General features: G+C 51.4%; 1 protein-coding gene across 1 annotated transcript in view; it reads left to right on the top strand.

Annotated features, from left to right (window-relative positions):
* The window catches only part of PRKCH (protein kinase C eta), a gene marked incomplete at its 5' end in the record, with an annotated part of 112,389 nt that extends 109,299 nt beyond the window's left edge, over window positions 1-3,090 (top strand). The window contains 2 exons of the mRNA XM_084287312.1: window positions 471-614; window positions 2,092-3,090. Of these exons, the coding sequence (XP_084143438.1) occupies window positions 471-614; window positions 2,092-2,238 (291 nt within the window). The 3' untranslated portion in view covers window positions 2,239-3,090. The remainder of the gene's footprint in view (window positions 1-470; window positions 615-2,091) is intronic.
* Window positions 3,091-15,552: the final 12,462 nt, after the last annotated feature.

Here is a 15,552-nt window from a genome sequence, read left to right as displayed (position 1 = left end):
GATGACAGGAAGGAAAGCGTAGGCTCCTGGCTGCACTTCAGCAAGCTGAGGTTTAGGAAAAAGGCACAGCTCGGGACTGACTCCAGTCCAAGGCCTGCCTGGCTGGCGAGCAGCATTTGAGAGCGAGCTTGTATGCCTGAGAAATTAGTATGTAAATAAATAACCTCCCAAAACACTCTGCAACTCTATAATGTTGCAAACGATGCACTTCGACTTTCTTTTCTTGTTGTGGTAACCAAGGATTTGACCGAAATAGAAGGGATCGGGGAGAAATACGCCCAAACTGCTTCCTGCAGAGAGTGAGTCAAGGTCCTTGCGCGCAGCTCCAGTACAATGAAATCGAGAAGTCTGGCCAGCAACTGGGTTCAACAGGAAAGCTGAGGACAAGCTTTTGTGCGACTGCTAATGGGTCCTTCTCCCGTGGCCCTGCCGGACGGGGGGAAACAAACAGCCCTTTTTTTGTCTTGCAGTTCATGACGAAGAACCCCAGCATGCGGCTGGGCAGCCCGGCGCTGGGCGGCGAGAGCGCGATCCTGCGGCACCCCTACTTCAAAGAGCTGGACTGGGACCTGCTGAACCAGCGCCAGATGGAGCCACCGTTCAGGCCCCGAATTGTACGTGAGAGGGAGGGGTGGCGGAAAGGGTCCTGTTATTTTATTTTTCCTCCTCTGGGTGTTTTGAGCACGTTTATTGCTGTGAGACCAAAACGAGGTGGAGGAAAGGCAACCTTGCCATGAAAGCCCTGGCCTGGGAGCCAGGAGGTGAGGCCTATGGTTTTGGCTTGGCTGCTGGTTGGCCACACGGTGTTGTACAGGTCACTTTTCCCTTCCATGCTGGATTTTCAAAGCCAGCTCAATGCCAGAAGATGCAGGTTTATAAAAGCAGATGCAGCAGATCAGGGCCTTTGCCTTGCCCAGATATAAAGCAGGGTAAGTAACCTTCATTCTGCCCACTCCACCTGCCTCTTTGGGTCTGACCTGCCTTGCTTTTGTGTCTCTCTATACATCACCTCTGTTTTTGTCTCTCTGGGCACAGCACCCAGCAGAGTGCTCCCTGCTCAGGCCACTATGGGCTGAGTGGTTCCCATGGCAAACAGGCTGCAGAGGGCCCAGGGCTGCCCCTTTTCCCAGTGCCGCACAGCCCAGGGGATGTTCCACGAGAAGAGATGTTGCTCCCTGTGGAGAGACTTCCCAGGGCCGTCTCTGTGGCCTCCCTGCCTTTGAAATTCTGGGTTGGGGTGGCTGTGTCCTGTGCTGTGGTCTCACTGCTAACTCTTGGTGGCAGTGCTCAGCCCTGCTCCGTGGAGCTTCCTGGGTGCAGGACCAGGCATCCAGGGGAATCCAGCACGAGGGCAGGCTCTGGAGTTGCTTCTTGGCCTGAATAAAAGGCTAAGGGAGCCTCCTCAGTCCATCCGTGAGCTGGGCAGAATCTGGAAACGTTAGGCTTCAGCGTCAATAAAAGATCTTGTTCTGGATGCAGGAAAAACACATGCCTTGTCAAAATGTGCCACAAACTCCGTTTGTTTGTGTGCACTGTAAACAGTTCCACTTTGTATGGTGCAGAGAGGAATCCAGCACCTGGAGGCAAGCCATTTGTCTTCCTGTGACCTGGTAATTCATTATTGTGCAAGTTTAATGACTCGCACACAGAGGAGTGTACCCCCCTCCCCCCCAGCCAACCCAGCTGAGACGCTCTGCAGATAAGGAAGGGCTGTGTGGAGTCAGCTAATTGGAAACACTGCTGATAACCACTTTGAATGGCTGGGGCTGTGCTGACACTTGAGGAAGGGAGTTGATTTATGTGCCCTGCCCTGCCATGTGGGGGTAAGCAACCTTTCAGAGGTAGTATCAGTTAAAGCAGAGAGGGGTTTGCCTGTCCAAAGCCTGCGGAGGCTCTAAAAGTTTATACTGTACGAGGCTCCGCGGGGCACTCAGCTGCTCCCAGTCCAACCCCAGAGAAAAACCTTCAGTAAGGTTTGCCTGGGTTGCGGAGGTTCCTTGCACTCAAGACCAGAGTAAAGATGCAGAGCGGGTGTCAGGCAGGTGGTGCATGCTTCTGACATCTCTTCCCTTTGTCTTTTCCATTTGACAGAAATCCAAAGATGACGTGAGCAACTTTGATCCAGATTTTATAAAAGAGGAGCCCATTCTGACTCCCATTGAAGAAGGAATTCTTCCGATGATAAACCAAGATGAATTTAGAAACTTTTCATTCACAAGCTCGGAATTGCAGCAATAGCTATGGCTCTGAGGAAGGGCTGCTCAGAGGACTGGCGGGAAATGCAATGAAAACCAGGTTTACCAGGAATTTCATTCTCGAGAAGTAACAGTGCACTGACTTCACATGATACAGCAGCACCACTGTCAACATTACCTTAATGTGAAATTGAAACCTTCCTGTGTTTGTAGGTTTATTCAGCTCTTTGATCAAATATTGACAGGGGTGGAACAAACGTGATACTGTAAATAGCTGATGCAGATGGAGAATTGAGTACTGAGCGAGTTGGCTCAGCCTGAATGTCATCGCTTGCAGCCTGCAGTGGATTTGAGGAGTCGGCGTGAGCACAAATCAAGCGTCTTGCAGCTCTGAGCCAAACAGACTTGTAATAATGCTGATTGTTTGCGAGGCTGTTTCGTGGAGTCCCAGCACTGTCCAGCGTTTCAGAGCCATGAACCAGCATCCCATGGCCTGGCCGAACCAGATGTTCCTACTGACTCTACCTGTTTCTGAAGTATTTATTTCTTTCTGAAGGACAAATGGCTCTCTTTGCCGCTGTTTGGGTTTCTATGTGAAATATTTCATTGTGCTGACTAGCAGAAGGAAAAAAAAACAAAAAACAAGTGCCCTGTGCCCCACACAGATTCTTCCAAATCAAAGGGAAGTCATGTGCTCGTAGTGTTTTACTGTTTGTGTGATATGAAAAGTTCTAGTGTTTGCATTCTGTGAAATGCCTTTTTACATCATGCATCTTCAATGCTCCTTTCTTTGCATCCCAGCTGTTTTCAACTATAATGTAACTAGTAAAACCTTACTGTTTATTTACGCCCATTCTATTTAATTATGCTATACAGAGCCCCTTTTGTGGGTTTAGTGCCTCATTAAAATTTTGATCCAAAGTGGTAGTGCTTAATTTATTTGTAGCATTATCGTGATGGGAGCTGCAGAGCTGGCGATCTCCTTGAAAGCAAAGTTGTTGACCAGTAGGTAACACAAAAGGACAACTTTCTCCCATGAGAAGGATAAGGCTTATCTCAGAAACGGGGTGACTTGGTTTGGTTTAGGTTTAAGGGCACTTACTCACAGGGCACTTCTTATCAGTTGCAGCTTCAAGCCTCTGCCAGACAGACTGAGGCAATTTTTAGTGCAGTTTGTGGAAACCAGACAAAAATCATACTAAGAGATAGTTCTGTGATTTCTGTGCTCTTCTGGAAGTCGAGTGATTTTTCTGTAGCTCCATAGCACACCTTTGCATTCCATGCTAGGTTTGGAGCTGTTATGTCGGGATTATAACCTCTTTCTTGAGCTGGTATGAATTGCTGGAGAAGGATTTAAATGTCTTACAAAAGAGGTTTGCCTTTTACTTTTTTTTTTACCTTTTACTTTCACCTTTTACTTCCATCCTTAAACCATTTGCTGAAGTGTTTGACAGGTGGGGCACAGGTTCAGTTACTCTTGGACACTTCTTGCCTTTGTGCTTGTGTATTGTACCAAATCTCCCTCTTTAGCATGGCTTCATCCTCTGGTCTGTTCCATTCCATGAACATCTTCTGGCCACATTTGCATCCAGCCAGCCTCTCGTGCCTTTGCTGATCCCTGGATACCCAGCCTCTTCAAAGTGGGGCAAGAGAGAAGGACGGGATGGATGTGTGAGAAGGAAGAGTGGATATCCAGAAAAATGATCCAAGAACCAGCTGCACAGGCTAGCTCAAGTTGCTTTCTCACATAGGAAGAAATGGTACAGGATGAGTGCATTTACGTGAAGGGGCCGCTGTGCCATCATGTTCACGTGGGTATTAAGCACAGCGTTCACCTGTTTGGTGCAGGCATGACCCTAAGGCAACTCCTCGTGCAGTATCCCAGCGTTACTGACTGCAGCTGTGCTTCCTCGGCAGGGGAGCACCAAAACCTGGGTAAGCAGCTTGCTGTGAATTTTGCAATGACGACTTTTTGAGTCTCTTACTATCAAGGATTATGAATGACCTCTCCTTCCCTGGAAAAGTCAGTGTCAGGGCAGGAGAGTCGTAACTGATAGGCCTTTTTGGCAACATGTTGGTACCATCCCATGCATTCACTGCTTGTGTTAGTCCTTGGGGCTCTGGAGACCTTCTGAAATGAAGCCTTCACCTCCTGGAGAAGCTAGTGCCATAGCATTGCCTTCAGCATCAAAACAGATCCTGTCTCCATGGCCCCAGGGTCCAAGTAGCTCTGCTGATACCACTGAGATCACGAAGCATGTGGAAGATTCACCTCTGGAGACTTGTACTGCTGTAGCAGGTCCATCACCCACTGATCCGTGTCCTGAATGCTCGGGGAGTGGAAACTGAGACACTTTTGTAGGTGCACTAGTATGACTTTTGTGAACTGTAAATCAGAAAGCTTGTAGATCGCTGAGATATATAAAATGGTGACTGAGGCCCTCACACAGAGCTGGAAGAGCTCCTGCTCTGGCCAGCCAGTGCCTGCTTTGTCCCAGGGGTTTTTGACTTGATGGGGCAAGAATCAAATATCAAAGGGAGATTCTTCCCAACTCACTTCTCTCGATTTCAAGTGCTCTCAGGGTCACACCACGCTCGTAGAACAGCGCGTGCAGATCCGTGTTGGGACTAGACGCCTGATATTCTGCTATAATGTCCTCGATTTTCACAATTTCACCTGGATGTTGCTTCATAATTCAGGGCAGCTCTTCCCCGCCATCGCCTTCCTGGAACTTACATGTCTACGTAATGACTTCAGCCGCTCGAGTCAGCAGATCTTGAGTCAGCCACATCTGGCTGAGATCCCTGAACTCTGCCATACTTTCACGAGGAGCTGCCATCTCGATTGTGTTCCCTCCAGACTCTGTCGGCAGCGTGGATTAAGATCAGCTCATTAAAAAGTATCCGTGCAATGGCGTTGCTTTGGAAAAAGCCGAATTAGTTTTTACACTGCCTCTGAATATGTAAAGAAATGTTGATTTTCAAAACAAAGCAGGAACACACACAAAAAAAAGAAGAACTTCTCCATGAGCTAGCCTGACAGCTCTTCTGGCTTCATTGCTTGCCTAAGTGGATGCAAGATGGTTTTAGTCTATTAATTTGGTTTTGGCTTTAGGAGTATATTAAGCTGGCAGCCACAGGTTTGTGAGGTTTAAAGCATAAAAAGCTTGTATTTGCTCCAGTGCGAAAACTGGCAATAGAGCAAATTATAATTAGTTCCCATTGCACTGCTTCTAGTGCTTGCATGAAAAGGGAAGGTCCCTTTGATGTCTCTAAATTTGTGTTCTGTGCAATCCTTTCATTTTCAAAGAGGTTCATGAAATTTAGCTATAAAATTCAATGGCCTACGTCTTGTTCAAGACCTTTGAAAGTTGAGGGTAAGAAGCAGATGGTCTAGAATGAATAGATTAAAATCATCTTGCATCTAGTCAGGCTGGTTGTGCTGCCAAAGACATCATTTTTAATACCACTGCTTGATAGGCAATGGAAAAAAAAATCTCACTAGACTCCAAGTGCCTCGGGGATTTCAATGTATTTGATGCAATTCTAACCGCTGGGTAAAGATGCTTTGAATGCATTCCCAAGGACTGGCACAGGTTCCTTTCTCCTTGTGAAGTCCTAAATGGTTTGCAACAGTCTTTGCTCTTGAAGCTGTGCGCTCCCCCTGCAGAAGCTGCTGTTTCCCCAGCTGGATAGGAAAGAGGCTCCAGTGGCTGTGGTACGAGGCCTTGCTTAGCAAAGCCCAGAGCCAGGAGAAATGAAAGGGAAACCGTGTCTGGGATCATCTGCTCCTTCCCAGCCAGAAGGAAAAGAGCTGTTCCCTGCTGCGTGCTCTGCTGGATGGTTCAGCTGTTCCAGTGGGTAGTCACGGGACTGCTGCGCTTCCCCAGGGAGAGCATTTCACAGCTTTTACAACTCTTGCTGTTACTGAAATTTCCTGATATTTGGAAATGACGTGAATGAGATAAAAATCTGTCTTATCATGCCATTAGGATTCTTATTGGAAGCTGCAAGTCAGGGTTTGTATTACTAAATATATACAGGGCTGCCAAACCCCAGCATTCAAAGGTGATGAGTCAGGTCTTCTGAAAATCACAGCTCATTCAGAAATCAAGAGCTTTCCAAAATAATAAATGTCAAAGTCTTTCTCGTTTTTCTTTTTCTTTTTTTTTTCTTTTCTTTTCTTTCTCTCTCTCTCTCTCTCTCTTTTTTTTTTTTTTTTCCCCATCTGGATTATGAATATTTCAGATTCTGACTTGCACTTCTCCTCCACATCAATAGGAGCTGGAAAGTCTTGTAATTATAATTTATTTAGATGAAAGCTGGGGTCCATGAATTGATGTGAAGCCAGGCATTGGAGCTTGGAGGAAAATGGCAAATACCAAAAGATGGGTGCTAAAACTGTAACAGCAGAAGGCGTGGTAAGGTTTTTATGTACTTTTCCATCTCTTATTCTTCCCGTATAGCCACCACAGTGCGGTCCCGTGCCTCCAAACAGGAGCCTCCTCCCTGTCTCCGAACCCATATGACAGGGCAGGCGGCGTCCAGGAGACACGGGAGGGAGGAAGGAGAAGGGGAAGGCTGGGGAAGGCGTTCACACCTCGTATCATTGCTGCACGTGGGGCTCGTTCAGCAGCATTTCTGAGCTCCTGCCTCAGCCCTTGCACAGTGTGTCACCTCTCGCCTTCAGTGCTGCCGCTGCCCCCTGCGCTCCGCACCGCGCTCAGCATCGCCCCTGGCAGTGCCCTGCTGCTGGAGCCGAGCCCGTGAGAAGCACAGGAGGTCAAAAAGTGCAGAAGAACAACAAGTGGTGCTGGTGCTCAGCTGCCGGAGCATCTTCGGGTCCTGAATGAGGTGTTGGGAAGCTGGGACAGGCAGCGTCCCCGTGGTGTCTGTAGGGAAGGCTGCCTGTCCCCTCACGCCTTGTATTAAAAGTGAGCAAAGAGAAGGGAGAGGAGGGTGTCCTCTGAGAAATGGGGTCACAGCTCCAGGTTGTGACCGAGAGGGAGGAGTGTTTTAGAAGTGCCTGAGGCCACTTGTAGGCAGCTAGTGAAGGCGTGCGATAAGGCTGCCCTTTCATCTCTGCCCCCATCGCACCGGGGAAGCCTTGCCCTCAGTGAGGCCGGTTTGATCTCGGCGGCTCGCAGGCCACAGGTCTCGGAGATGGTGGGAGTTAGAAGCTGTTGTGGCAAAGGGCTGTCGGGCAGAACTGCCCAGGACCGTGCCCTGCTCCTTTCATCCCAGGAAGGAAGCGTGAGACAAGCTTGGGTCCGGCACAGACGGAGGCTTCGCGGTGTGGGCTCCCGCAGGTAACATGTCAGCGTCAAGGTTTTAGCCCTGAAACGGTTTTAACTTGCCTGTGGTGTCAGCTCTCCTGCTCCAGCTCTGAGCTCCCACGACTGTTGTTGGCAAGCGGTCTTAGAAAAGTGGAGGTGAGAGATTTTAGCAGGATTGCTCAAAACCAGTGACTCAGCTCCTCCAGAGCTTCTTTCCCTCCCTCTCCTCCCTTCAAAAGAGGGGTTTATTCATCTGGTTTCTCATTTCCAAACACGTAACGTGGGCTGGGGTCAGAGTCTCAGGTTTCCTACAACAGTAAGAAATAAAGCTTTTATTCCTTAAGTTAAACCTGCTTCCCCTTCATCTCACTTGGCTCCAGGAACGAGATTTCAAGGCACTCAAAGCCACGGCAACAGCAGCAGCACTGCCACCACTGCCACCAGATGTGCCCAGACAGAAGAACATTGGGAGAGCTGGCAGTAAGGCCACTTTTGGAGACCAGCCAAGGTATGCTGTGGTCGGGCAGGGAGTGAGAGGCAATTTTATGTATCTCCATCTAATCTAATTCTAGACGCAGACACAGAACAGTTCCAGGCCTCCCAGTCATTACAGGCTTGTCTGCTGCCCAGAGCTGCCTTTTGCACAAGTCTCGCTTTTCCCCAATTGCAGAGTCTAGAAGAAAGAGGAACTTAAGAACCCTTATTGGATCTTGATGCTAAACCACAAATTCTTTCTGAACTGAGACTTAGTGTCACATTTGCCCCAAGAACTGGGCCGTTGGGTTTGCAGATGCCACCGAGACACTGTCTGAGATCTCCTCTAGCTTCTGGGCTGTTGGTGTGTCCCAAACTTGGAGCGAACACGGCACCATTGGTAGCTCAAACCTCCTGACTTGAGGCAGGGAGGCAGCATTATGGATGAGTAAGTATTTCACCTAGAGCTGAGTCACCATTATTTTTAAGCTCTGCGAACACACTCTCGAACTTGTACTTAAGTATTGTTATCTGATAGACGGATCTGAACATGTTGCTCTCCTTAGGGCAACCTTTCTCTTTGCTGCTTCTCAGGCCCTTTATTCTCGCTAACCCTTTCTCCAAGGGGCAGGCACGGTGTTTGTTTCCTCCAGCTCGGGGCTTCTGCCACTTCCCTGGGCGCTGGAGGAAACCTGCTGCCTAAGGAAACCAGACAAGTGAGCGGATGTCACAGGACAATGTTCCATTTCAATCGGTAATCGCAGCAACTTAAAACTTAATTTTAACTAGAGGAAAAAAATGCGAGCATGACCTTTAAGCCAGCTAAGCCTGGACTTCACTTGTAGAAACCTTCATCACCAAGTGTCACTGGGGCTCCATGCAGACCCATGAAAATTGCTGCGTAGAGCCTGGGTCTAAATTACACCCTGGCAATTGAAAGCTGTCTTCTGTTTTTGCTCCTAATGAGCAAGAATTTCCCCTGCCAGCCCGGGATGCCTTCTCTGATCTGTTAGCCTGGCTCCTTTAATTTTCCTTGCGCTGCAACAATTTACCATGGCCCCAAGTCTCCTGTGCACAGCAGGCATTTCCCTCGTGCAGACAGAGGAGAGCTCAGCTCCTGCCTAGCTGGTGAAGGCTCCGTAACCCAAAATTGGGTTGTCTCGTAGCTGTTTTGGTGGAGCCCGGTAATTTGTCTGAGCTGGAAAATCCCCAAACTGCAATCACTGCCTGGGACGCTTGAATGGAAAATGACAAAATCATAACGTGGCTCATCTCCCCGTGGTGAATTACTGTGTGTCTGCATACGGACCTATCTATAGGTCTGTGGGGCTGGGCCATCCAGTGTGACGTTAAGGGTGCTCTGGGCCTTTGTTTTGGCTCTGGAGTGGGTTAAACACAGAGGAAGCACAGCACCCATGACCATTCTAACAACAAAGGGTTGTTAAACCCAGGGGATCTTCTGATCCTCTGCAAACACCTCAGGCAAGAGGCTGGTGACCTCCTCCTTTCTCCTGTTTCATCAGGGACAGATGGATGCTCACACCTCCTGCCAGGAAGGGACGTGCCACCTGGGCCAGAGCGGGGCCTCACAGGGCCTGTAGATGTTGGCCAAATTCTGAGGGTGACTTCATGTGGGTGCTTCTCAGTTTTGGTGGAGCACGGGTGTATCTGGGGCACTCCCAAGCTTTAGGAACTGGCTTCGGAGCAAGAGGAGTCCAACAGGGGGCCCGCAGCCCCTGGTGGGGCCTGGTTCCTACACAGACACGAGGCACGAGCAAGGAGGTGCCTGGAGCTACCCAGACCTGGAGTGAAAGCCTAAACACAGCAAGCTCATTAGTGCTGGGCTGCGAGAGGCACATGAGGTCACTCGGGGACCTTGCCTTAGTCCTCCACCCACCCGTGTCCTCAGGCCGGGGCGCGACGAGCAGCTCCGAGGAGCCGCCTGGTGCGCGGGGCCTTGCAGCCGGGCATGGAGGCCGCAGGGAGAGGCTCCCTGTGTGGCTGAGCGGCCTCTTTGCAGCAGGAGCAGAGTGAGGATCCTTGCCAAGGGCAGCAGTTGAAGCCCAAGGTGCTGCTTGTGCCAAGACCCCCCCCCCCCCCGCTTCCCACTCCTGTCCCACGAGGCACTGCTGGCCATGGGGCAGTGACCACGGGCGGCAGGAGCCCGGCTCTGATTTAGGGTGATCGGGCGAAGGTCAAGCAGGCCGACACCATATTTCTGCATCTCGGCGTCCAAATAGAAGCAGGCTTCTGCAGCTTCTTTTTATTACCATCATAAAGTGAATATGGCAGCTTTCGGAGATGGGGTATGAGATAAGCCTGCAACAAAGCTGAGCATGCAGGTAATTTTCTTGTAATTGCTGTTGTAGGGCAGTGGAAATGAAAAACCATGTGTCTAAGGGTATACACACCCTCATCCCCTGATTAGATGCATATAATGAGATGGAAAGCTAATCTATCATATTTAGAATCAGTCAATTAGAGGGTTAGGGCTACGGATGCATTTAGCTCCGGCATTAGGGAGATATTTAAACCACACGCTGCACTTAGTCATTACTATGCTAAGTGATAGTAGATGCGGGTCACCCTATATATGGGCCGTGGTAATCAGCTTGAAGTATTACTAATTAAGCCTTTTCACCTTTGGGCTCCCTTCCATGCCACCACGCGCAAAGTGGGCCATTAAGGTCACGGTGACATGCTCTTTAAAACCCAACACCCACTGTTTGTTTGGAGTCGAGAGTGCACCAAGTGTTTTGGCTTTCCAGTTCAGGCTCTGCTGTGTGGGGAGAGCTGTAAACAAGAATTTTTTTGTCAGGTACCTTTGCCTGCCCCATGCAAACATGAGGTGGCAGCTGCCTGCTGGGCACTGCCAGTCCCTCGCTTGCTGCCCCAGCCCCTTGCCCACCTGCTGTTCTTTGTAGCCCGGGGACCATCGGATGAAGAAACCAGGTCAAACCAAGGCTGGCTCTGGCATCTCTCTCCTGGCCACCCCTTCTCCCATTTTTTGGAGGACCCGATCACCCGGTGGAGGTCAATGAAAGCTGCAAGTGCTTTAGGTACTCTGGAAAGCAGCTTATGCGATTAGGTGGCAGGTCAAAAATAGAGAAGACCACGAAGGAAGTCCTAAAAACTGTGGGTGTGATACGGTGATGCTTGGTGGTGGCTTTACCTCCCTCAGCTGCCCCCAGCAGGACACAGCTGGGCATCCCGAAATCCCTACCGGCTTCTGGTACCAGCCCCTTCTTCTACAGGTTTGATGGACTCCCTCTTGCCAGAAGCCCTTTGTGATGTTATTTTTGTACAAACGGGGCCTGCATCTGTTTTTAAGACTACCCCATGCTCTGCTGGTGACAGATCCACAGACTGCCCCCTGCACGCAGCCTGGAAGCCTCTGAAAAATGGAGCTCGTCGCAGCGTGACCACGCAGAGGAGGTGGAAAACCAAGCGCTCTCCAGCCCAAGGGGAGCTACTTCTCTGGGCAGTTTCTCTCTCACAGTGGTACTGAGAAATTCCCAGCAGCATCCAGGCCCTGCTTTGCTGAGAAACAACCCTGACCTTAAAATTTCACCTCCCCATCCCTTCATCAGATGCTAATTGCTCCACTTCAGCCCTAATTTTGGGTCTGCAAGGGAGTGTTGCCGGGCAAAATTGTGTAGCCTGTAATGGGTAAATCTGAATGTGTGCCCATAACAACAATTTCAGGCACCTAAAAACCTTGTCCCTCTGGGATGAGTCTTTGCAAGCAGGTAGGAGCTTGCACGGAGGTCTCCGAGGAGGGTGCAGTGTTTGTTTGCCTGCTCACCAGGTCTTGGCTTTGGCACAACCCAGAAATGACCCCAAGCCCCGGGCATTTTGCAGAGCATGGGGGAAGCATTTCCCCGTCTCCTCTCATCGGGGTGGGGCTGGTTGGCAAAATCCCCCCTGGCTTGGAGGTGCTGGAGCCCTGCCCCGGGGGTGATGCAATGTGCCGCGGCTGTTGCACGGCCGGGGCAGGAGAGCGGCCACGGTGCCCGTGGTCTTGGGGTGGCACGGGGCGAGGGAGGAGCAGCTGGAGGGCTGCCGGGGCTGTTGGCTTTCTTGGCAACCCCCTAATGTTTCTCTGCCTGTTCTTCTGTGGGGAAGAGGATGGAGGGTGGGAAAGTGGTATCGGGGCTGTGCATGGGGTGTATGTGCCGTATAGATGCATACAGCTCCTCGTGACACCTGCAGCTGGTCTTTTAGGCGTTGAAAAGGATTTGTGAACATCCAAGACTCAACGCCACGCTGCCAACAGAGCACGAAATCGTGATGCTGAGCTGGTTGAGCTGCAAGCACCCGTGGCAAAAAGCCCATGAGGAGCGTTTTGTGTTTTCCCTTCGTGCTGACCAGTGCATTGGTGGCCACACGGAGCCACACTGCTCCTGGGGGCTGCTCCTGGGCAGGCTGCTTCCACCAAGAGCTGCTGAAATGGGGACCCCGCAGGTCAGGCCCTCTGGTTGTCCATACTTGCTAGTCACAGAGGGACTTCCCACCTCCTGCTGATCTGTTTGCCGGTCGTGCTCTGCTGCATCTGAGCTCTCGCAGGCCGGTCAGTGACTGGACAGGTCTTTGCAAAGCCACGTCAGGCCACGCCAGCCCGCGGACGTGCCGCGCTGTGCACGGGCTCCTCGGTGTCTCACCCTTCCGCGTTGTTAGGGCTCTGATCCTCCGGTGTTACTTCAGCTCCCTGGCTGGGAGGAGCAGCGTTGCGCCAAGGAGAAAGGTTAAGCTTGAGCTGTGAAAAGGTGATTTTATCGCTGTTTGTGCCGTGTTGTTTTTTTGTGTGTGTTTTGTTTTGTTTGTTTGTTTGTTTGTTTGTTTGTTTGTTTGTTTTTGGGGGGGTTGTTGTTCATCTCCCAGCTCTGCGTGCTGCTCCTGTGCTCTGTCAGCGCTGGAAGCTGACGTACACAAGCACGGCTCTGTCGGTCTTGTAGGGCCAAGCAGGCCTATGCTGCTTGAGCAGATTGCTGCCGTGGTTTTGAAATCCCAGCCCTGCATCGCTCAGCACCACAAAGGGCCGGAGCTGCTCACTTTTCCTCACAAAACGATGGACAACAGAGTCCCCACCACTGTGGCTGCCCTTGGTGCTGGCAGGCGGGCCCTCTCCTCTCCCATCGCAGGGAGCTTCGAGCACCCTCCTCCACCTCCACATGGCTGCAGTGCAAAGCCCCAGCTGGCCCAGCACTGCTGCTTTTGTGGTTATTTTGGCTGTTTTGACCTCTGCTGGTTTCCTGTGGCCACCAGAGGTGTCCCAACAGAGGTGTCTCACCAGCCCCGCTCCCACCAGCTGGGGAGCAGAGGGGAGGAAAGAGCCCTCAGGTTGTGTTTTGGGGAGGTGCTGGATTGTTGTGTTTTTTTGGGTTTTATTTTTTTGCGTATGTGTTTTTGTGTTTTTTTTTGGTTATTTCCTTCTGTTTGCTTGCAGCCACGGCATCTCTTGGTCTTGCTTCAGACACCTGGACGCTTGAGGGAGGGGGCTCAGCCCCATGCTTGCATTCCTGGAGGCAGCGCCGGAGCCTCAGCCCCGCGGTGACGCTGCCTGCCACTGCTGTTGTTTTACCGGGGCGCGTGGCAAACAAGGCACGCTGTTTGTCCTGGCCTCCTGCCCGGCGCCACAGCCAGCCCCGCGGGATGGAGACCCATGCTCACAGCTCCGTTTTCAGTGAAAGGCAGCCCCCAAAGGCCGATTTTTGGGACCCCATGTGGCGGGTGAGCAGGTGCTGGGGCTCCTGCGCAGCGTCAGCCGGCAAGTCAGGAGTTGTAAGAAGCACACTAAGAAGCACACTGCTCTCCTTCCTCCGTCAGCTGCTGCCACATGACTCAATATTTGCTCTGGTTATGGCTCTCTTCTTATCAGAGCTTCCTACCGCTTCACCCCTCCGTTTCCCCCCTTCCCGACAGCCGTGGCTCATCTCTCCCCGCCTCACGGTGCCAGGCAATGAGCGCCTAACGCCGCCAATCCCTGAGGAGTGCCCGGCCTACCGGGGCGGCCGAGCCTGTCCCAGCACCCTGGGCAAATCCATCCAAATAAAACCAAGGGAAAGGATAAAAGAGCCCTGAGGCCTCATCCCGCTGCGCCCACAGGGCCAGATCCCGCTCCTTTGGGAAGGGAACGGGGTATTAAGGGCTGGGGGGAGGTGCTGGGGTGCCTGAGGAGCTGCTCGGCCTCCTCGTACCCATCAGAGCTGTGGGGTGGCCCTCGTGTGCCCGTGGCTTCCAGCAGCAGCTTGGGGCAGCCAGCACTGAGCCAGGGACGTTTCCCAGGCCCTGACGTCTCAGGGCTTTTTTGTCTTTCTGCCCTTGGTTTCATCTGTGGGTTGGTTTTGGTTTTTCTCCCCCCCTCAGAAGTCAGGTGCCCGTGTGTCATGCTGGCTTCCACCGGGACAAAGCCGGATCCTGCAACTGCTGCCCCAGCTTCCCATCCGCCTTCCCCTCTCCCAGAGCTGGAGAGCGGTCGAGACAGGCCTTCATCCAGGCATGTTCCCCGTGTGCATCTGCCTGCTGGATGTGTTGATTCCCCATTAATCTCAAGCTCGCTTTGATCAGCAATGTAATAACTCGCTGGCATGAGTTCCTGTACAAATTTTGCTTTTGTGCAGAGGAGCTCCTTGGCTTGAGCTTCTCCCTTCCTGACAGAAACGAGTTCTGTCTGACAGACTCACCTTGCTGCTTTGCTCGCAGAGCAGTAATTCACCCTTCAAGCGGCGGCAGAACAACTTCTCATCCCCACAGCATCGGAAAAACAGCCAGGGGGCAATGCGGGGTGCGAGCTGTGGGGCTCTTATCTGCTCTGCGCCGGCTGACTGGGCTCCCCCGCTGTATTTTAGGACACATGAACCACCAGGGAAATGCTTCTCTTCATGTGAGGAAACTCCAGTGATCGCAGGAACAGCTTTGTCCCCCCAAAAATCTACCAGTCTGCTGGCTGGTAGACCCCAAGGGAATGGTTGCAGCCAAGCAAATGCCCCTCGGGCCCAGGCAGCTGCGGGACTGTGCAAGGCTCAGACATTTCCCTGCGCAGGGCTCCTATAAACACGTCCTGCAGGCCTGACTCCTGTCCAGCCCGGCCTCCAAAGCCGTCTGAGCTGAGCCAGAAGCTTCCAAACAAAATTCCATCAAAACTTCCCAAATTTCTCTGGTCTGTGTTTTGCGCGGGACTCTGATGGGAAAATATTGATTCTGGGCTTTAGAGCGGCTGCTTCGTGCATTTGATGAATTTAATAGCACCGAAGTTTGGCCTGAGCTCTCCTGGTCTGGTTCCTTTTTTATCTTTTTAATGCAGCCCTAAAAGCCCCGTAGGTATTGACATTAAGAAGAGCCAAATTCAACAATGATGCAGCAGAACTCCTCGACTCAGCCGCTGCTGGCCAGCTCGGCCACGGGCAGCTCGGAGCAGCATTTCTTTTTCCTTTCTAACTTCCAGATCACATTCAGAACAGAATGTTTTCAAAGGCCCTTTCTGGAGAATTTCGAGCGCTTCTGCAGAAAAATGAGAAAATGTAGTCTGAGCTGCTTCCTGGTTGACAAAATTAAAAACAAACAAGCAAACAAAGAAACCAGGAGTGTGTGGCATGGGCAGCGTGAGG

Source organism: Netta rufina (genome assembly GCF_964035555.1).
Source record: "Netta rufina genome assembly, chromosome: 5".
NCBI classification, from domain to species: domain Eukaryota; kingdom Metazoa; phylum Chordata; class Aves; order Anseriformes; family Anatidae; genus Netta; species Netta rufina.
Note: the sequence above shows the minus strand (reverse complement) of the source record. Positions and strands in the feature narration are given on the sequence as shown.